The sequence below is a fragment of the Acanthaster planci genome, linkage group LG02, assembly GCF_054643075.1.
Source record: "Acanthaster planci isolate LZ-2023a linkage group LG02, COTS_SCS, whole genome shotgun sequence".
NCBI lineage: Eukaryota > Metazoa > Echinodermata > Asteroidea > Valvatida > Acanthasteridae > Acanthaster > Acanthaster planci.
In genome coordinates, this window is record NC_141778.1 from 20,015,145 (window position 1) to 20,035,783 (window position 20,639).

The 20,639-nt window shown below is 45.4% G+C and overlaps 2 protein-coding genes across 5 annotated transcripts in view; one reads left to right on the forward strand and one right to left on the reverse strand.

Moving 5' to 3' along the window:
* Positions 1 to 46: 46 nt before the first annotated feature.
* LOC110979774 (E3 ubiquitin-protein ligase MYCBP2-like) overlaps positions 47 to 20,639 on the reverse strand; it is a 77,557-nt gene continuing 56,964 nt past the window's right edge. For 2 of the 4 annotated variants that reach the window (XM_087133451.1, XM_087133448.1), the window contains exons 50-71: positions 19,983 to 20,265; positions 17,092 to 19,350; positions 16,747 to 16,872; positions 16,319 to 16,509; positions 15,671 to 15,850; positions 14,798 to 15,121; positions 13,979 to 14,203; positions 13,430 to 13,658; positions 12,439 to 12,605; positions 12,047 to 12,127; positions 11,386 to 11,739; positions 9,577 to 10,047; positions 8,831 to 8,950; positions 8,411 to 8,518; positions 7,809 to 7,937; positions 7,425 to 7,560; positions 6,553 to 6,857; positions 6,040 to 6,147; positions 5,196 to 5,405; positions 4,239 to 4,346; positions 3,747 to 3,912; positions 47 to 3,104 (exon numbers count right to left, since the gene is read on the reverse strand). In XM_087133451.1, coding sequence (XP_086989577.1) covers positions 2,989 to 3,104; positions 3,747 to 3,912; positions 4,239 to 4,346; positions 5,196 to 5,405; positions 6,040 to 6,147; positions 6,553 to 6,857; positions 7,425 to 7,560; positions 7,809 to 7,937; positions 8,411 to 8,518; positions 8,831 to 8,950; positions 9,577 to 10,047; positions 11,386 to 11,739; positions 12,047 to 12,127; positions 12,439 to 12,605; positions 13,430 to 13,658; positions 13,979 to 14,203; positions 14,798 to 15,121; positions 15,671 to 15,850; positions 16,319 to 16,509; positions 16,747 to 16,872; positions 17,092 to 19,350; positions 19,983 to 20,265 — 6,396 coding nt within the window. In that variant the 3' untranslated portion in view covers positions 47 to 2,988. The remainder of the gene's footprint in view (positions 3,105 to 3,746; positions 3,913 to 4,238; positions 4,347 to 5,195; positions 5,406 to 6,039; positions 6,148 to 6,552; positions 6,858 to 7,424; positions 7,561 to 7,808; positions 7,938 to 8,410; positions 8,519 to 8,830; positions 8,951 to 9,576; positions 10,048 to 11,385; positions 11,740 to 12,046; positions 12,128 to 12,438; positions 12,606 to 13,429; positions 13,659 to 13,978; positions 14,204 to 14,797; positions 15,122 to 15,670; positions 15,851 to 16,318; positions 16,510 to 16,746; positions 16,873 to 17,091; positions 19,351 to 19,982; positions 20,266 to 20,639) is intronic. The other 2 variants (XM_087133450.1, XM_087133449.1) reach the window with 2 other exon arrangements.
* The window catches only part of pomp (proteasome maturation protein), a 194,206-nt gene continuing 192,617 nt past the window's right edge, over positions 19,051 to 20,639 (forward strand). Inside the window, exon 1 of the mRNA XM_087133454.1 lies at positions 19,051 to 19,058. The gene's annotated coding sequence lies outside the window, so the exon portion shown is untranslated. The remainder of the gene's footprint in view (positions 19,059 to 20,639) is intronic.

Consider the following 20,639-nt stretch of genomic DNA (forward strand, 5'->3'; position numbering starts at 1 on the left):
TTCAAAACAACTGTTCACACATAATGATAAAACAAAAAACGTGGTATTCTGTTCAACATGTTCATCATGTTGTTTATTGTGTATATTTACATTTTTTCTGACATTGCTTATTACAACATTACTCATCCATTTCGATCAGGTGTCAATAAATCTTACAACCAAAAGTCACGCTCACCACATACACCAATCAGGTTACTTGCATGGACACCACAGAATATAACGATTACACCAGTGTACTATGGGAGGGCGTAAAATTGCTAATAGTTTCACTTCTATCAGCTTTGTGGTGCTTTTAACACAAAGTGAGTTGCAATCACTACAAACCAAAGTATGGAAAATATTTTCAGTGATTAAATGTTATTTTCTTTAATGATGTCTAGACACATTAGCTCAGCTCAACTACACAAAAATGCTGCACACCATCCATGGTGTAAATTTGTACTTTACAGGTACATAGGTCGAGGGGGGGCGCAGGAAAAGCAAGGACTTGTATGATAAGGCAACTTTTTGACTACAACTACACATAAACAGGGTAATCAATTTTAGCCAATATACTCTTGGACAGATATCCATATCTTCAAAATTGGTCTCTCTCAGATAATCGATGTGGATTATGTACATAAATAGATTTCAAAGAACAAAATTATTTGTACTGAAAAAATGACAATACTCCTCATTTGAAGGTACCTTAATTTGAAGATCACTAGATAAACAATTTAAGTATGGTTTGACTTTCTATGTTTCTACAGTAAATATCTCTAAAGATTTTTGCCTGAAGTCCTTACAATTAAAGTACAAAAACAGTTAACAATATATTTGTTTCATAGATAACAATCGCACAATTTCTCACCACAATACTACTCTCATTCTTTTACATTTTCTTCCATGGTACATATTCATACATCATTTTAATAGAAAGATGATCTTACCCCCTTGATATATACTACAATGTCTTTGATTGGTACTTCAATTCAGATTCAAATATTCATGTCATCCTGATTTAGGACCGAGTATACTTCTGCACAAAACAAGGAGATTGAGTTCTGGGAAAAAATAGATCAACACAAAGAAATTGTCTGTGAAGTAACAAAAAGTTCATACAAATTAGTTTAGATATCATGAGAAGCAAATAAGTTTTATTTTTTGAAGGCATAATTTAACAAACAGTATAAACGGTCTTAAGTCTGTCTAATCTGTACTTTTGTAAATAAACCAACAACTCAAGCACTGAAATTAAAGCGGCATCAACACAGGTAACAATGATTCTAAAACATATTGCTGCTTTCATAGCTGGTGTATTCATCACCAATTTGAAGATTCCTGATACAATGTGAGAAACCCTGTTCAATGGGTGATTAAAAAAAAAATTATCAGTATGCAATGTATAGCCTTTTTTAACTTTTCAATCTTTGCAGAACACTGACAAGCATGATTCCTTGGCTTCATGAAGAAATCACACTTCCGTGCACCCGAAAACAATCAACACCACCGAGAGTGAGTTAAGACTATGACAAACTCAACAAACAACTCCAACTATTTCAAGCAAACAACACAAAAGAGGCACCGGAGAAAAAACAATCTCCGAAGAACAAAACCTAATTAAGCATTGCACATCATTACAAAAATTAGCAAAATAAATCATACAAAAACTTCAGCGAGACTGCACATTTTCTTGTGTTTCTTGACATTTTTAAAACCTGGTTCTCTGTCCACATATGCCATTCAAATTGTGACAGGAGGTCTGTCTTTTATTCTACAACTTTACCCAGAAATGAATGCTGACTTGAACCAAAACAAACCCAATGTATAAAAGAATGACTTACCGAATAAACAACCACAACTGAGTAAAACGCATGTGTCAAACTAATACCACATTTGAATTCACCATCATGGGACGAGTGCTCCAAACTGAGATTAATAAACGAGATGATAAAAGTCATTGTAAGCAAAATGTAACACATCTTGTTTACCAGAACAAATTATTACAAAATGACAAGCCTATGTTAAAAAAACATGGTTTTTATAAACTGCATATAAGCATTACAAGTACATTCACTGTATTTGCAAATAAAAAAATTACCAATTTTTATTCTTGTTTCTTCTAAGTCTTTTCTTTTTTTTTTCTTTTCATTTTTCATTTTGGGCAATTTGAATTTAAAATGAAACACAACTGGACTTCTTCAGAATTAGCTAATCCCCGGCAATTCTGCTAGACTCATGCGACCCAAACAGTACAGGGTTTGGAGACTATGCTACAGTCTACCACTCACACCATAGTCTGGTAATACTTTTGTTGCTCACAGCTGGGTACACCTCTTGGGAAGCCTGGAGTTGTACTGTCTCAGGGGTTAATGAATAACACCCACATACCAATTCGTCAAAGCAAGTTGGACATTGTCAAGCATGTTGAACAGTTTTGCTAAGAAATACTGTTTCCTTAAATGTACAATTCTCTAAAGTTAGGATGAATAATAAAATGATGATATTTCTGCAGCAGTTTTACAGCCATCTTAAAGCATTTATTACTTTCCTGTTTGCTGATCAAATTACCGCTTTGCAAAAAACTTCCTCAAACCTCCAGGAAGCATAAATGGTTGGGTAGCAGCATTTTTTTATATATGGTTCTTTTTTACAAGCAGGCTCTGTGTCAGAGTCAACCCAAACCTTTAACTCACAAGTACCCATCCACTCGTTGATGACAGACAGAAGGTGCAATTGTGGCAAGCGGCCTTGCTCGTGGACACAGCAGCGAGTGTGCCAGGCTGAATTTGATCCCTCCTTCTAGGAATCCAAGCCAAGGAACAAAGCACTTTTGTCATCAGAGCTTGATTTTAACCTGCCCTTTCAGTTTGCGCTCAACAGGACAAGAATTGGAAAGCTTTTCTGGACGTACAGTTGCCATTCAATCCCCTGTATGGTTGGGAGCGATGCATCCTCTGTGTCCGTATAGTGAGCCATCCTGCACACCATGGCTGTGGGGAGGGACATTCAGAAGGTGTGGGCATTGCGACAAACCCCACAGCCGAGTGCGAACTCTTCTCCTGTCACTGGGTGCTCCACGTGAAGCGGGCACTCATCGCCTTCAAGCTGCTTGGCCCTGGGACCTGCAAAGTTCAGAAAAACTCTATCATTAAATCCCTGTTGCTAACAGCATATTTTCAACAACCTGCAAAGTGTTCTAGCATCAAACATCTGACAGTTCAAAACAGCCACCCTTCAGCAACATTTAACCAACTCATCTAGATATCTGAAGCTCTAAGAGGCATGGTGTGATTCATTTACCTAACTTTTAGCTGCTATCCATATTCAACATACTTTAAGTCCCAACCCACCTTAAGGATATTTCTGGACATTAAGCCAGCGCCCCACCAACAACCAAACTAACCCACAACACACATGAAACAATATACCAGAGTTACAGTACCATTCTCCAGACAAAACTTTCATACAAGTCAAGTTTTCATACCAGCACCGACCACTGGCACTCAATCAATCAATCCCCATCAACCCAATAATACTTCTCTCCCCTTATCCAAAGTCACCCGATTATCATGGAATCATGTCAAATCCATTTCTATCCCCAAAATAACTAATTTACACACTTCTGAATCTGTTATCCACCTAACCATCAACCCAGCCAACCTTTGCTTCCATCCAAATCTACCCTCCCCGCACCATCCTCCAGGTCATCTTTCTGACCAATCCCCCACAATCTCATCTGTCGTCCTATCCCTAGAGCTTCCTACCTGCCGGGCAGTGGGGCAGATCAGGCTTGGGGATGCTGGTGATCCTCTGGAAGTCATCGTGGCAAGCATTGCAGAAGTGCGTCCGGCCGAAGCAGAAGAACACGGCCACAGAGCAGCAGTAACGGCACTTGTATTCGAGGAAATCGGTCCCATGTTTGGGGCACATCTGACAACCACAAAGAAAGAATATACTGCATTTTTCACTGTTTGATCCTCAGTTAACTTCACCAAAAACTATTTGTTGAACAGGATACCGACCAGAAGATAAATCAATGTTTAAAAATTATCATTTTTTTCAATGTCTCTTCACACTGGTGGAAAAAAAGACTGGTGAGGAAGCACCCTTGAATGTCTAAAGAAAACCTTTACTGAACTTACTGAAACAGACAGAAGTAATTTGTGCCAATTGTAAGCATTGAGCAACTACATTCAACTAATTCCTTTCAACTCACAAGCATGCGACTTTTCTGAAATATCACACACTTTGCATACCTGAGCCCTGGACACGTCTGAGCATGCTCCGCACACCAACTCCGTGGGGTCATAATCACCTTGCACCCCAAGGTCCTGGTCACAACGAGCTTCACCTCCATAGTAAGCCTGTCCAGAACAAATTTACACCATCGATCAGGATTAATTTAACCACTTGCTGCCAGGTTTAATTTTGAAGTTGCATGACGAATTCTTGGGGGATTTTCAAGATTTTCTGTTTTCAAAATTCTTCAGAAATTCATAACTTCAATTACTGGACGTTTACACCCACACAAATGACTATCTGGTGGCTACTCTAATCTGACGCCCGAGTATTTCAGCCAGGCCTGCTGCCTTGTAAAGACAGCCCAGATTGTGCGATGGTACGTAATTTTATTTTGTTCCCGAACTGACCCAGTGTGCTGCTGGCATCTTTTCAAATGCGGCCAGATTAGCGTGCAGAGGTATTGTATTGCTCATCCATGGAGCACTGGAGCGCTTTTGGCCCCGGTTGTAATCCGCTCGTGCTGAATGCCACAAACAGTGGTATGCTCTTTCAAAACAATGATGGATTACCTCCGCTTTTGACAACTGAAAAATTGTTGGCAATTCCCAGCAGCCCGGTCTTTTGTTCCAAGTACGGTCCTTTGTTACAAGACCCAGCTCCTTTGTCCGATTTCGGGCACCCCGGCTGTGCATATACAGCCAACGTCTCCGGTACAGCGTACCCCGGCACGAAGTGGTTAAAAAGACAGGCAGCAAAGGCAGAAGAGAGGCATGGTTTCAAATCCCACTTCTGACACCAACTAATTTGAAATGGCATGTGAAATTCAAAGTAAACAAGAAATTCAGCTGATCTGAGCACAGTTGCATGACCAGACACAGTGTGTCTTAAGCCAAGCCCAGACAGAATTCACCAAGTTGATGCTTGTGAGAGTCATTTGCTAGCTAAAAATAAAAAAAATTCATCCAGTCTACCTTTTTGCACTTGTAGCAGACGTAGTACGCGTATCTGTTCATGGCAAAGCCAGCGGGGTCATTGTAGAAGCGGGCTCCCGGTGTGGTGATGGCCTCACAGTTGTTCAGTCCCTCATACTCCATTCTCATCAGGGCTTTACGTCTGACATCGGCCTGGAGGTCAACGATGGGGGCCAGGACATCTTGGAGGACCTTGTGCTTCATGTCAGCCTAAAACACACACACACACACAAAATTAAAAATGCATCACAAGTCCAAGTCACTTGGACCATGTGCTTGGGATGTCCTCAGGGGTAGTAAGCAGAACAAATTTTCTCCATGGAAGAATACTGGTGAATATGGTGACCATGAAAATGCTACCACTGGTCATTTGCAGTAGCCTACAGTAACAGCAGTAAGTACTATGATGACCATTGTACAAAGCCACTTTTCTGCAACAGTTTCTCCGTACAAACCCTAGCACAATGCTTTCCCTTATTACAGGGGGCCATCGAAAATGTCCAAAGAAGCATCGCTGGATTTGTCTATGTTAGCAGCAACTGTTAACCAGCCAAACTGTAATGCAAGTAAACTGTTCTTAAACATGTGAATTTGCTTAGCAAAAGTCTAAACTCTGGAAACTTATGTGCACCTGGTAAAAACAGCTGGATATGAGTCTGAAGCAATATGCATTTGAAGCACCTTACAAGTTGCCAGAGTTGTGTAGAGTATGCAAGTCGGATTATGTTATTCCTAATACATAAGAAATCAGGTAAATTCAGAACAAGTACTTAAGACTCATTTTGCTGGATCTAGTCACGTAATGATGCCATGCGTAATAAACCATCTGTCTCAACTAACTCACCTTGCAGATGGGGCACAGGGAGAAGCCAAATGTGATCCGCGGTCCCACCCACTGTCTCTCCAGGACATTTCGGCAGCAGTGCTTGTGGAAAACGTGGCCGCATTCCAGCTATTGGGTGGAAAGGTAAACAAAGGACAAGACTCAAGTCTTTTGTAATCGCTCCGGTTCCACTCTGCAATCTCAAAATAGGGAATGCTCCCAACCCAGCAGATGTCAATACAGAAACACTGCTCATTTTATTTCTTGCTCTGTGAAAAATCTTAATTCTCATTAAAATTAGTACAAATACTGCGCATAGGAGAACGTTTGATACAAGTTTTGCATTATGGATTGAAGGTGTTCCTTACACTGACAGATGTTGAATGTTGTCTGTAATTATTTCTGTTTTCAATTATTGCTTAAACTGCTTCTAAAGCAAAATCTGCCGTCAACTTCTCAGGGACAACTGATCAAAATCACCCACTGCTCATAAAGACCTTCCTCAAAGAAGAAGGATATCAGCTAAGAGAGTACCTGTATAGCAGGGGCACATGCCAAAGCCTCGGTGAAGCAGATCATGCACATGTCGTCAGCATCCTGCTTGAGGGTGGGGTCCCGGCTACAGCCGTGCAGGCACGGCAGGCAAGACTCCTCATCGCTCACTCCTCCGCACAGGTGGCCGCAGGGCAGGGTCTTGGAGCAGGCACTCCGGACGTGCCGCTGGCAGTCCGGATCATCGCAGACACTTCCCACTGCCAGCAGGCCACTAGTGGCCAGTGCACCACAAAAGCGGCAGGTACCCACAGCACTGCCAGCCGCCGCTGCGCTCGCTGCATTTCCTTGGGGACAGAACGCCGACAGGTGTCAGACTCACAATGTGCACAAGACTATCAGGGTGGTATGCAAAATGAACTAGAAGGAAACCTGAGGTTGACCTCAAAGTTTTGTGAGGTATGTCAGTATAAACCTCAAGTTACCCTTGGTTCAGTTTTGCATTCTTCACTTCAAACCTAGGACCGCAACATTCATTTTTACTTGGATGGTGAATCTGAAGGGCTCACTCTTTGTTATGTCCATAAGCAAGGCCCCACACCATAATTTGCCCTTCTCAAGCCATCAATAAATTGGGACGTATAAACTGGTGGCACACAGTCATCCAAGAGAAACAAATATATTCAGTTTACTCACTTAAAACTTCATACATTTTAGACTCCGAAAACTCCACAATAAAAACGACCATGAATATTGTAGCTCTCCATCACACTAACCACTAAGGCCAGCAACATTTGAATATTCCCTCCTCAAACGTGCTCAATGCATCCCATCTTTCTCATGCACAGTTCTTTGTGATCGACACAATGCAGGGAAACGTATAAAAGAGAGGGGTTAGGAGAAGCCATGCCTACCTGAGGCAGCCTCTTTGAACTCCACCATGGCCTTGAGTGTCTTGGAGTCCGCCAGGGTCATGACCCAGAAGAGCTTGCTACGACCACATCCCTCGTGAAGGTCCACCTTGATGGCCTCTTCCTCCTCCTTGAAGACCTGCGAGGAAGACAACAAGAGGATCTAATACAACAACAGCAAACAAACAGATAGTGACAAACAAACAGGACATCCGTCAAATCTTAGAAGACTCCAACGTGGCCTGGAACTCATACAGTGAATTGGGAGCACTGAACTATAAGATTGGATGCTTTACACCCTGCAATTCCTTTTTGCTTTTGCATTTGCCTGAAGTATAGATCAGCCTTTAAGCTGAGGATGCCCTTTCTTAATTCCGACTCCCATACCTTACGCTGATGTGATCTGGTTCTGCGATGCAGGTGCAGGATCTTGTCACACTCCGCACAGAGGTTGCCACACTCATTGCAAAGGATGATGGCTGGGGTCTCCCCATCGTCGTGGTTATCACAGGTCGGCTGGCATTAGAGACAAACAGATTAGAAGAAATCAATCTCAACTTCAACACATGAAAATGTGCACCTTTAATAAAGTCCTCAACTCTTGTCTCAATCAGTTCCCCTCACAGAGAATCCAAATCTCTTTGGCCATACTCTCAAAGTAAACGGTTCAATCAAGTTGCAGCTTTCATGCAGGGAACTTGCTCTCTGTATTTTGTCAATCAAGGACTTCATGTCTCAGGTTTGTCCCTTTGTGAGTTTCTCTGTATTCAAAGTAATGTATCACTAAATGAAGTCTTGACAGATTCCCCTTAGGAAGAATCAACTATGTCTATCAAAGAGGTAGCCAACCTGAGATCAGTCATTGTTCTCTTCATCTACCCCTTTTTAACAAGCCCTTGAACCAACAATACAACACTCTCACGTTGAAAGATGAAACTTCCCTGACAGAGGCACTTCCAGCATGGATAATATCAAACTCAACGGCATACCTTTTGCTTAATTGCCCCTGCCTCCTTGCTGTGACCCCACTGGCTGGACGAAAGCCTCTCAACATGCTCCGTCTCCAAGACGCACAAGGACGCCAACGACAGCCACAACTGATGAAACAAACAAAACTAGAATCAGTGTTGGGAATGAAAACACAGTCCTGATATTCAAAGTACCGAGACAGTTTAATGCCATCACTATCACAGACCAGTTCTACTCATTTGATGATGCAGGACCTCTGCTACTCATCAACTTGTAGGAAATCTACAGGTGTGAGAAGTTCAAGACGGCCTGTCCCAAATAGTCTCAAAGCCTTCAGCGGTGCAGATCTATCCCGCCTGAATCAATGCGTCAGGCCTTCCTTGCTGTTCATAGTCATGCTGTGGTACACAGATTGTACAGCAGAGAGTCAGTAGACTAACCGTGTGCGTCTTGATGCATTCCGCTGGCTGCCTCCTAGTCTCGTCCAGCTTAGTCAATGACAGCACTGCCTCAGCTATGGCTCCCTTAGTCACTGTAGCCCATGCCTCTGAGAGTTTGCCCTATGGACAGCACGAAGTAGAACCACCACATGTTAGTCCCTTTGGTGACCGTGGCAGCCAAAGCTGTCAGAGCTGAAATGCCCATCACTGTCACGAACATCCATTTTCTTTGACAGTTTTTTCCCCAGAGAACTATTACGGTTGGCAACAATATGGAACAACATGAAAAACTAAGGCTTTTTAAAGGCCGGTTGATACACATCAAGCTAAAAAGGTTTTAAAAGAGAGAGGTTTGTGGACATTTTGTAAGACATTTTCACAGAATTTGATCAGTTTTTAAAACATTTTCTAGGCATTCTACAACACTGCAAATTGAGGAATGGTAGTCCATATAAGGGTTGAATTTGAAACATAAATTTTGACCTTTCTACATCACACTGGACCAAAGAGTGTTCATCTAATCTTAATTTCAATCATTGCAATATACCATTTAAAGTGTTTAAAGGGGGCAAAGTTGATCAGTGACTCAAGCCTATCAAAATGGAGTTTTCCCTGATAGAAACTCTAAACTGAATTGATAAGCGATAACATCACATTGCTAAGTGAAGGTGAGCACATTTTCCAATTCCATCTTCCTGAGTTGATTTCCAACTCTAACTAGCTCAGACACTGACAAGCCGACTCACCACTGACATGTCTTTGATCAGCCCAATCACCCTCTCCGCGATGTTGAGCGACATGCTGCCTCTCATCCACCACCGACCCTTGCTGGATCTCTTAGAGGGGCTCTCCTCGATGGCTGTTGAAGCAGCCGCGAGCTGCTGCTGCAGCCTGGAGAGGGTTAGGGAATGGGTGCCCTTGGCGCTGCTGCTCCCACCACTGACCCCGCCGCTACTGCTGCTGCTGGTCAGCCCCGGGATCTGTCCCCCCGCCGCCCCCTTGACCTTGGTCTGGACTGTCAGGGTCTTGGCAATGCAGGCCAGGAAGATATCCAGGATGCCCACCGTCCCTTCCTCTGTGAAGGGCTCCGTTGGCTTGTCACCCGTGGACTGGGTCAGGATGCTGAGGTCGGCCGGGGGCAGGGCCGTGACACCCGTCAGCTTGGCAAAGTGGGCCGGGGGGATCTCAGGCAAGAGGCGACGTATGATGGAGGTAACCTGTCAAGGGGTCAAGGTGATAACAGGTGAACCTAGAAAACTTACAATAACAGAAAAATAGACAATCTTACAAAAGGCCGAAAGGATCAACAACAGCAGAGTGTTTGACTTCCATAGAGGAAAGTATGCAAAATGGCCATATCTTTTCTGTACCACAAATTACTAGTTTACAAACCATGCTTGTGGTTATCATGAATGTGCTATTTTAACCACTACCAGCCGGGGACTCCGGGATCGGAGCCGTATGGTTTATATGTGTGGCCGGGGTCTCCGAACTCGGACAAAGGAAACAGGGCCCTGTAACAAAAGACCGTACTCCGTACAAAAGACCAGGCTGCTGGGCATGACCGGCATTTTTCACTCTCAAAAGTGGTGATAATCCAGCGTTATTTTGAAACCGTATACCAGGGTTTGGGGTATTTAGAGCAAGCGGATTACCACCGGGGACAAAAACTCTCCACTACCGCAGCGATGAGCCACACAGCACCGCTGCATGCTAATCTGGCCCCTGTTGAAAAGAGGTCAGCAGTGCACTGAGCCAGGTTCGTTAACAAAAGACAGTTGTATAACACTGCACAATCTGGGCTCTGTTTACAAGGCTGCAGGCCTGGCTGAAATATTCGGGCGTCAATGAAGGTCACCTGTCAACTTAGAGTAGTGCCTGAAGATTACTCCGTGCGGCCATAAACGACTGTTAAATGGAATGATGAATTGTTGAAAGATTTTGAAAACGGAAAAAATGATAGTCATGCCGGCCCAGCATCCTCAACATTGAAAAATGCCCCGGTCCGAAGTGGTTAATAATCAACATCTCATAAAAACCAACAGGCTACATTATTGTCTCCTCTGCAATAAACATAAAAAGCATAAAAAATTCATGAGGCAGTAATGTCAACAGTAACACTTAAAAAGGCCACCAGTCCTCCTGAAGTCGAATTCACAAACAGCAACTGGGTTAATCATAAGGTGTCAAATAAGGCCTCAAGCATGCTCTGTATGGCATTGCACAATAAATCCTTTGTGACAACTGCTTCGCCAAATTCATCAAGTACACATGGACCCACACCAGCTGACCAACAAAGCCAAACTCAACATCATCCGACAGGGAGAGATTGGGGGATGAAGGAAAACTCCACAAAGCACCCAGCCGACAAAAAATCCTGGTACTTTTCAGGGCTTCAGGGCTAATAAGGTACAAAATCTTCTCCCAAATAGCTGTGAATATATTGATCTTGCTCTTGGGTTTTTAATGTGCACATTGATTAGATATCTCTGAAATCTGGGAGGGGGAACGTGGAGCAAAAGCTGTGAAAAAATCTCAGGCCTGGTCCCACCCACCTGTCTCTGAACCCTGGGGGTGCCGGTGTGCAGCAGCGCCAGCAGGTCCTGAAGCAGTGCTGCCTGCTGCGCCACGTAGACCCGCCCCACGCTGGATCCACTCAGCGCCAGCACCATGGACAGCAGCTCGAAGCAGTAGGCGTCGGCGGCCGACAAGAAGGAGGTCTGGGGCCGGTCCTCCCGCTCACCAGGGCTGAGCAGGACAGCAGTGGCTGCTGCAGCTGCAGCTGCTGCTCCTGCTGCCGCCCCTATTGATGCTGACGCGGCGGTCTTGCTGCTGGCAAGACTGGCCTCCCACTCCTCCCGCATCTTGGCCGTCTCCTTGCGGATGGCTTGCACAATGTGGGAGCAGACCTGACAGTGAAGCCAAAGAAAAATTCAGAGTCACTCCAACCTCTCCTACACTGTAGCTCTGTAATCAAGACCTTTTCAGAAAACCTTCTGAGACCTCCAAGACAGCTGATATACTTCAAAGTTAGATTCGAGTCAAAGCAACTCCAGAATGCTTTTGATGTTATTTCCTTTTAAAAACCAAGGTCCAAGTATACATCACAACTAAGGTTATAACCGCCAGGCATTCAACAACAAACTGAAACAAAGCAAACAGTTCTTTTTTCACTTTTTCCACAAAGCAGCCAATGAAAGATGGACATTACTTTACCTGTTTCTGTAGATTGGTAAGCTTACTTCTGCTGAAGAGAATGCCTACCATATGTTCCCTGAGATCTGGATCACCAATATCCTGAAATTAAACATGGACTCATCTCGGTGATTGAAACAAAACTTCACCCAAAATCTTACGACTCTTCCTAAATACCAACTTTATCCCAATCACTGGCACACTAGATACATGTCCTTGCTGTGACAATTCTCAAGCCCTTGGTGCCAGACCAACATTGTGGCATGATAAACATTTACAAAACACAAACCAACCAACAACAATTTGAACATTGACGCTCTTCTAAGCACACAACGTGTCTGTGAGCAATCTTTGAGCGCGCAGTTAAAAAAAATCTTTCTTTTTTAGAGTGATTCTAGGGGCCACTTTCTCACCGAGCTATTGTCGTCTTGTTTCTCGCCGTTCTCCTCCATCCTGTCATCTCCTGACTCCTCGTCGCTGAGCAGCTTGCCAAAGACCTGGGACGTCAGCAGCCTGAAGACACGCAGCGTCTCTGCCTCGCAGTTCTTCTGCTGCAGGGCCTGAGCTGACTGCTGGGGGCCTAAGAGAAAAACACGGGGGAAAGGAAAAGATGTCTGAATGTTAGAACAAATCTTCACCCATAAGCTGCTAACATGATTTGACACATCAATGTTAGCAAGTATTGTCTACAACAGAACCCAATTTCATTGGTGACAGAAACATGAGCCAGATCGGTATAAAAAATGAACGGTCAAAATGAAGTGCATCCACGGTCATTCGGACGTGCATGAGACCTGCCTTATCAGCACTTTCCCACGCAGCCTCACTTGTGTGCTTTGTTCCTAAATGACCTTGTTTTTTGAAATACCGAACTGGCTCATTGTATCTAGAGAAAATAATACTTTGCCAATGAACCTGACAAACCTCTGTAATAATCCACACGCCAAGTTTCAACTGCATTCTAAAATTTGTCCATACCTCCTTTTCCACAATCCACGGCAAAAAATAAGCATAACACTAGATAAAGACCTCTTCACAGCAACTAGCTAAAGCCTACTCAACTTTTTGTTCCTTCAGTGTGTTAATTCTGAACCCAATAACTCATTGAGACTCAAAAAAAATTTTAAAAACATTAAATTTAAAATTGCTACTTTTGCAATCACAAAAAAGAACAAGTCATACCATTTCAACCACAAATTTCAAATTTAGGATATCACATCTTCAGTTCCTATTCTCATCATTGTAATTCATAAAATGCACAGATCTAGACTTTCAGAGAGTTGATTTTTCTGGTGCAATCAACTCTAGGAAACAAGTTCAACCAGTGCTACATTTTCCCATTCCATTGCTTTCCACAACAGGGGTAAACACTCTCATCCCCTGAGACAAAAATGAGGGACCTACCCGTGCTGAGGTTCTCGCCTTCGTTCTGGCCCAGCACCTTGACCTGCCGGACCCGCAGGTGACTGTCGGGCCCTTTCAGCTCCACCTTGACCACCTTCGGCCGCTCGGGGCAGCGGTCCAGGTCACAGGTCACCCAGCCCACATGCCGGGCCTCCATGTTGGAGTTGAGGGTGCGCTGGAGGGCGTCCGGATGGGTGCCAGTGAAGAAGGTCATGGCGGTGACCTTGTTCTGTTGTGACGGGCAAAGGAAAAAAGACAAACGAGCAATGATGGTGTTTGCTTCGACAGCGATGATTAGGACAAAGGTTCTGAGCAAACCAGTGTAGATTTAGCAGATTTCTGGGATTTCCACATTTCCAGTCAGACAGTTTGCTATCCAGTAATTGACTTAAATAGGGCGACATGGGAGACAGATATGGACAGCCACTTTGGTGGTTTTCATAAGTTCCTAAGCAAGGAACTTTCAATGAACAAACAACAAGCCCAAAACAAATTCCTTTCCTTGGTAAAACCTTTGTTTTTCTAACATTCCACAGCCATTCATCTTACCCCTAAATCCCTGGAGTTGTCCACATGCACGGCCACCATCCTGGGCACCAGACTGTCATTGCAGGTGATGGTGATGGACTTGGTCCGGTTCCTATCCTCGTCCCCGGACTCCCAGAAGGTTTCAGTGGAGCCGTCAGTCAGGCTGGGCAGCATGGCGGCTCGGCTGGACACCTGTAGCTCGGTGGCATTGGTCACGTCTCGCAGCAGCTCCACTTTGGCGGTGTTCTGTATTAGTGAACGGGAATAAATGACCAAACATGAGGACCAAGAGGACCAGAGGACTCATGATAAGTTCCCCCTCCAAAAGCAAATCCTTTTTCAGCTCACAGATCAACATCAGCGACGATGCAACGATGGGCGACAAAGTTTTCTTAACGGACATCGGAATGAATCAGTTTATTTAGTAGTTGCGGTAGGTCTTCATCTTGGTACAAGAAGATTTGTAAGGCAGTGAAAATACTACAATAACACTCCAGTGCAAACTTCTATTCTTAGCAAAGTTGCCCTCTAAGTCAAACCAATCAAGTAACTGTTTTTAACAGCTGAGTCCCCTGCCTTCATGAAGCAAAATTGACTGACTGTGGCTGTTGATATGACTAGATGTAGCCTGCCTGCTTTGACTGTCAATGATTGATAAGCCAGCTTTGTCTACCGGTCGCCTGTTTTTGTCTCTTTATGGAATCTGGCTGGTCACAGTACCAAAAAGAATTATGATTGGGCTGTTGACCAAGCAAGGGAAAGTGAACGGCAAATTTCGCAGTCTGTGACTGGTACGAACGAAGGAGGGTATTACTTAAGACAATTAACACTGGGACGTACCAGGCTGGCAGGCAGCGAGTCGCTGCTAGAGGACACACTCTCCTCCCCTTCCCCTTCCTGGCCATCCGAGCGCGACAGGATCTGGTTGATGTTGCTGAAGACATGGGAGTGGTGCAGGAAGACGTGGTCAGCTGGCCTGAAGCGCAGGCACCAGCAGCGCATGGCGGCCTGCTGCAGGGCACTGCCCTGGGGCAAGAGCAGCATCATGTCGGCCACCGTCTGCAGGAGGGTGTGAAAGGCAGTGGGCAGAGGGTGCACCGCTTCACCGGCCACGGTGATGTCTGACAGAGGGTGCTCGCACATCAGGCCGTCAACGTCTTGCTGCTAGGGGAAACAAACTCCACTTCCAGAATACCACAGACATAAGTAGCTTCCAAACCTTAAAAGTCTGAAGCTATGTCTATGTGTTTACTTGATGCGCATGCCGAAAACAGACTTTGCCAGTTTTGAAAGCCTGTTTCCGACACCACATATCGATATTCTAATGACTGAAGCTGTAAGATTTCAATGTAAAAAGTATTAAACATGTGTCTATTCACCAAACAAATACTGGTTTTTGACATTTTGGAAACCTAAATCTTAACCAACTCTCCTATGCAATTTTTGCTGTAATGATTTCCTGTATCCTTGGAAATGATTGGCAAAAAACCAATGTGCCGCACTTGACAGAAAATAAGTGCTACCCTGAAGCAAATTTCATGTGTCACATGAACAACCGCTACAAAACGTCAACACTGCATTTCTTTCAGCAAATCTTGCCGTGGGAGTAAATACTGCTTTCCATCCACACCACAGTACTACGCAGTGACTTAAAACCCATGCTACTTAAGTATCATTATATCAACGTATCAACGACGAATACTTAAGAACTACCTGATCTGACTGCTTCTTCTCTTTCTTTTCCTTCCCCTTGCCTTTGTCAGCCCCCGAGGCTGCTACCTCCGTCTCGTCTTCCTTCTCGGGGCTGAGCGGAGTCAGTGCGCACACATAGTGCCACAGGAGGTCATGCAAGCTGGTCAGCTGCGTTACACTGCGCAGGAGCCAATTCAACGCCTACAAGAGCAAAGTTCAAAGGGGATTGCAATTTTTTTGCTACTTGAAAACAATCAACGGCTAAGGTGTACCAACTGGTGACTGGCTTGCAATGAAAAAGCACAGTCGGTGTTGTTGAGTGGCACGATGTAATTCTTGTGCCAGCATTTTTCAGAATAAAAAAATTGACTTGAGTGAACAGTGGTTACTTTTGTGAAACAACACTTTTAAACCAAGGGGGTCAATTGCTTTGGAGGGTGTATTAAAGCAAGGATTAAACACACTATTATCATTTTACACGATCACACTGCAACAGTCCTTTTTCTCAATCAGGTCATTTGCTGACCCTTCAGAGAGTGGTGAAGGGCAGAGCAAAGGTAACTCAAGATAAACATAAAGACAAAAACACAGAGAGCCAACAAAAAGAACCGACAAAGATAACACAATGAGACAAAACATCAGAGGAAAGCATCTTTTTAGACGTCCTACCTGTAACGCGTAAACCCTGCATGACGCCTTGCGCAGCGCTTGCTTCATGGCTAGCTGCAGGCCCTCCAGGTCATGGCGCTGGACGATGAAGGACATGACGGGACGATGCAGTGCACGACATCCCTTGCTACCGCCCTCTATTAGCTTGGCTAGTAGAGACGAGGGCCGACGAAGCAACGAGGAGCCGTCTTCTGCCAGAAAGAATTATTCATGACAACCGAGAGATCAACCAATAACCGCCATTGTGATATTAAACAAGTGAGACGAGCTGACATTTAAACTGTTCCTCATTTTTCACATGATTCGCTTGAAAAGAAGCGCATCTAAGCACAAGACGAAAAAATGTGAAATACACTATTTGTTTGCTACGATGATGACCCACAGACTACTGCGGAAATATTGTTGTCCCTAGAGTAACCTTCCTTTACCTGATGAACTACTGCTGTTATTACGCCTTCTGGTCTTGGACTTGGGCTCCCCCTGGGCCCCAAGCTGACTGGTCATGGAGATGGAGCGGAAGTAGGCCACTCGCTTGGAGTTGTCCATGCCTTCATCTGTGATCACATCAACCAGATTGAGGAGAGGAAGTGAGATTTGGGGCGCTGCTTCATGGAAATCTGTGAGGGTGTTTTTTGTTTTGTTTGTTTTGAGATGGATAATAATTTGCCATTGTCAAAGTGGAATTTTGAGAAGAGTGTGAAATGATTGGAAACTGAGCAGGAGGAATAAAAGGCATGACTCTATAATGAATTATGAAGTTGTTTACAACTTACCCAATCTTTTGCTATCCACAGAGGCCGACTTGACAAGGGGTAGTGAAACATCACTTTCGGCCCTCGGTATCATGTGGACTGAACGCTCCTCAATCGGCAGGGGCAGGCACTCTGCGACAGACCCCTGCCTCACCAGCTTGACAAACTGGAAGGGCACTGGTGGGAATTGGGCACTGAGGGCCTCCGTCTCACTTAAGATGGGCAGGTCGAAGCGGGTGGACTTCCTCATGGGGCTTGTCCCGGGGAAGGTTGGGCCGGCCGCACTGGCCAGGTCAAGGAGGAACATGGCATTGGCCTTCATGACATGGTGGGCCTCCAGTGGGGGCAGCATCTTTGGGGTCTTCAACGGCGGGAGCTTCTTCCGCTGCTTCTTGACCTTCTCCTTGAGCTTGTCCTGCCGCTCCCGGATGTAGTTCTCTCGGCATCGCTCACACATGAGGTACCAGCTGTTTCCCCCATAGCCGCCATCGCCACAGTTTCCAGCCCATCCACCACAGTAGTGCCCACTGCTGTTGTAGCCCTGCCCACCAGCATGCCGCCGGCACCCAGGGTGGGCCTTCCGCATGTGGTACGTCACCGGGTCAGGGAAGACACCATGGCAGAGATCGCAGACAGTTTCTCGGTCACCACCACCAACAGGGATGCCAGCTGCTTCCCCAAAGAGGTTCCCACCTCCACCGCGAAGCGACTTGTCCCGTCGCTTCTTGCTCTTGACTTCCTTCTCCTTCTCACGGATTTTGTGCTCTGTTCGGCTCCGGGATTTGGTTATCGGGGCGGGGCTAGGGAGGATGAGCTGTTGGGAGGCGATGTTGATTGTGGCCTGGGTCAACTCCTCCCAGAAGGATAGCAGGTGCTTCAGGGTGACGGGCAATGCAGATGGCAGCTGCGATTCCTTGGAAGGTCTTAGGGTCTCCGAGTCCCGTATGGCATTCTTCTGGTTGGCCGAGTCCGAGCCTGTGCTTGAGGCTCTCTCTCTCAACTCGGTGTCGCTCGATGAACCACTGCTGTCCCCCCTGAGTAGTACTGTGCCCTGCTGCTTCCTGACCTTTGGGCCAGGGGAGGCCGAGCCTTTGAGGTGATGCTTCGGTGAGGACAAGGGGGAAGCCCTGGCCAACTTCTCAGCAAGGTGCTGCATCGCTGGAGTGGACACGATGCTCTCTTCCGTCGGGGCGTTCACAGCATCCTGCACAGGTTCTTTCTTTTCACTCAAATGCAACAAGGAACTCGAAAAGTTGGTTAGCTCGGCTTCATTTTGGTTCAAGATATCCCGACCAGAACTCTTGGCCTCAGAGAAGAATGTTCCATCATTAAGACTTTTGGAAAAGTCCATGGAGTGCCTGTTCTTGAGTTTATTCTCTTGCTGGATGTCCATCTGTTGCTGGCAAGTCTGTTTGCCAAGATGCGGGTTGAACTTAAGGAATGAGGCACAGGCCATGGCATCATGGACTAGTCCTTCATGCCACAGGAAGGCGGCAAACACACACCTGGCACACTCCGCAACAGAAGTCGCAACGGCCGACTGTGCATTCTCCTTGATCTCCGTCTTGATGATGCTGGATTTGAGTCGCGCTGGCGACCTGTCCTTTGCTGATGGGGATGCCGTGCGATCCCGCCTTCCAAATGCAGTCCGTGATTTCCGTCCCTGTTTAGGCGACATGCCACTCTTTGGTGAAGCCTGCCCGTCGCCCACACCTATGGAGAAGTGTCCTTTCGAAGTCCGCTGTGGGCTGCCTCCCAATACCCTGACCTCGGAACCAGAAGGTGGATCCTTCAGGTGCTGCATTCCTGAGTCAACTTTGAAAGGTGACGGGACATCCCCTCCAAGAGAAGCCTTTCGCTCGGGCAAGCCATTGGAATTTATGGTGTCCCTATGATTTGAGCTTCGGAACGGAGACAACTCTTCAGCCCTTGTTTCTAAATCAATGCCGGTCCGTGTGAAGCTTGCCTGGTGCCCCGCAACAGCAGAGGCAGCTGCCCCTCCAGCTGATGGTCCAAGTACATCAGCGTGGTGTGGGGGGCTGGGACCAGCCTCCCCACTGGCTTCAAACTCTTCAAGGGGGTCAATTCCGTTGCCGGCAAAGCCATTGGCCATGCCCAAAGCTCCATTACCGGAAGTGCCGGCTGATTTGTGCTTGGAGGTCTCGGTGATGGACTGGCTCATCTTGGAGCCTTTATCAGCTGCCCCTCCCTGCTCCTCCTCTCCATTCTGGTCGGATGCAGGTCGGGGCTTGGAAGCCCCAAACATGAATGGAGTTAGATCTAGACATAAAGAAAGAGAAAACCTCATACACATTTCCACATAGCAAGACTTGACTCAAGTTTACCATCTTAGCTAGCTTGACCTCTGTTGTAAAATATGTATTGTAAAATCACCCTATGAATGAAAACTGCACCATTCAAAAGAAACACAAATCACAAGGGGCTTATCAATTGTAGAAAAAAATGAAATGAAGAATATAAAAATTACTGTTTGTCCATCAGATGACAGATATAAACGAACTTCAAACTGAGGTTTAAAAGCAATCTACAAGCCTTTCCCTACTAACTACGAAAAAACTTCATGAATGCTACGAACAAAATTTATCCAAAGAATTTCTTTGCTTATTAAAAATGAGTGACCCACACAAAATTTCTTTTGTCAATTTAGATGACAATTCATAAGTCAAGTTTAGTTTAAACTCTGCCACACTTTACTGCCAATATGCAAAAAGAAAGGGTCCACGTGGAAAGAAATGTTTTCCATGCAAATGTGGGCTTTGAATTTGACCCCAAACCCTGGTAATGCCAACTACCCAACTAACCTCAGGTTTGAATAAAGCTATATTCCATCTTATCATTTGAACAACGAAAACCACTTGAAACACCCACGGTGCATACAAGGATGTACTTACTTGTGGGGGCAAAACCCATCGCCGGTGTGGCCTGGGCATTCCTGAAGTCGAAGCCTGCTGATGCCTTGCTGCTGTGCTTGCCGTTGTCCCCAAAGAACAGGAACGGCCGAGTGGACTTGCGGGCCTGCTCCCTCTCAGCCGAGGTCAGGTCAGCCTCGTGGATGAGGTACATCAGCCCTTTCCCCTGGGCCAGCGACCACGCCTCCCCCTCCGTGTTCTCGCAGTAGTGGGCCATGCTCTCCTTGTCCAATTTGACCCAGACAGAGCCATCGGGTTGTGCCATCTCATGGAAAAAAGAACAGATTATTTTCAGGTTTCACTGCTAATAAAGGGTCTGATTCTCCTGTGCTCCAAATTTGACCGTGAGCAAAGGTAGTGATTCGTGAAGATCAATTAAAAATCAAATGTGTTCAGCCTTCTGCATGCAGTTTTGGTACCAATTTGTTCATGACATAAACAGAAGAAAAATTAGGATCACATATAACCTTAACATAAGTTTAACCCTAACACTCCTCAGTCATCCAACAGGTGAAGGATTGAGGAGGGTAAGGGTTAAAGAGATTTTCTGCTTGCTTTAAATATCCTGCGTAAAGATACAAGGGAAAAACAAGTGCCATGGATCGCAAATGCCGTGAGTGAGAGACACCCTAGGCACTT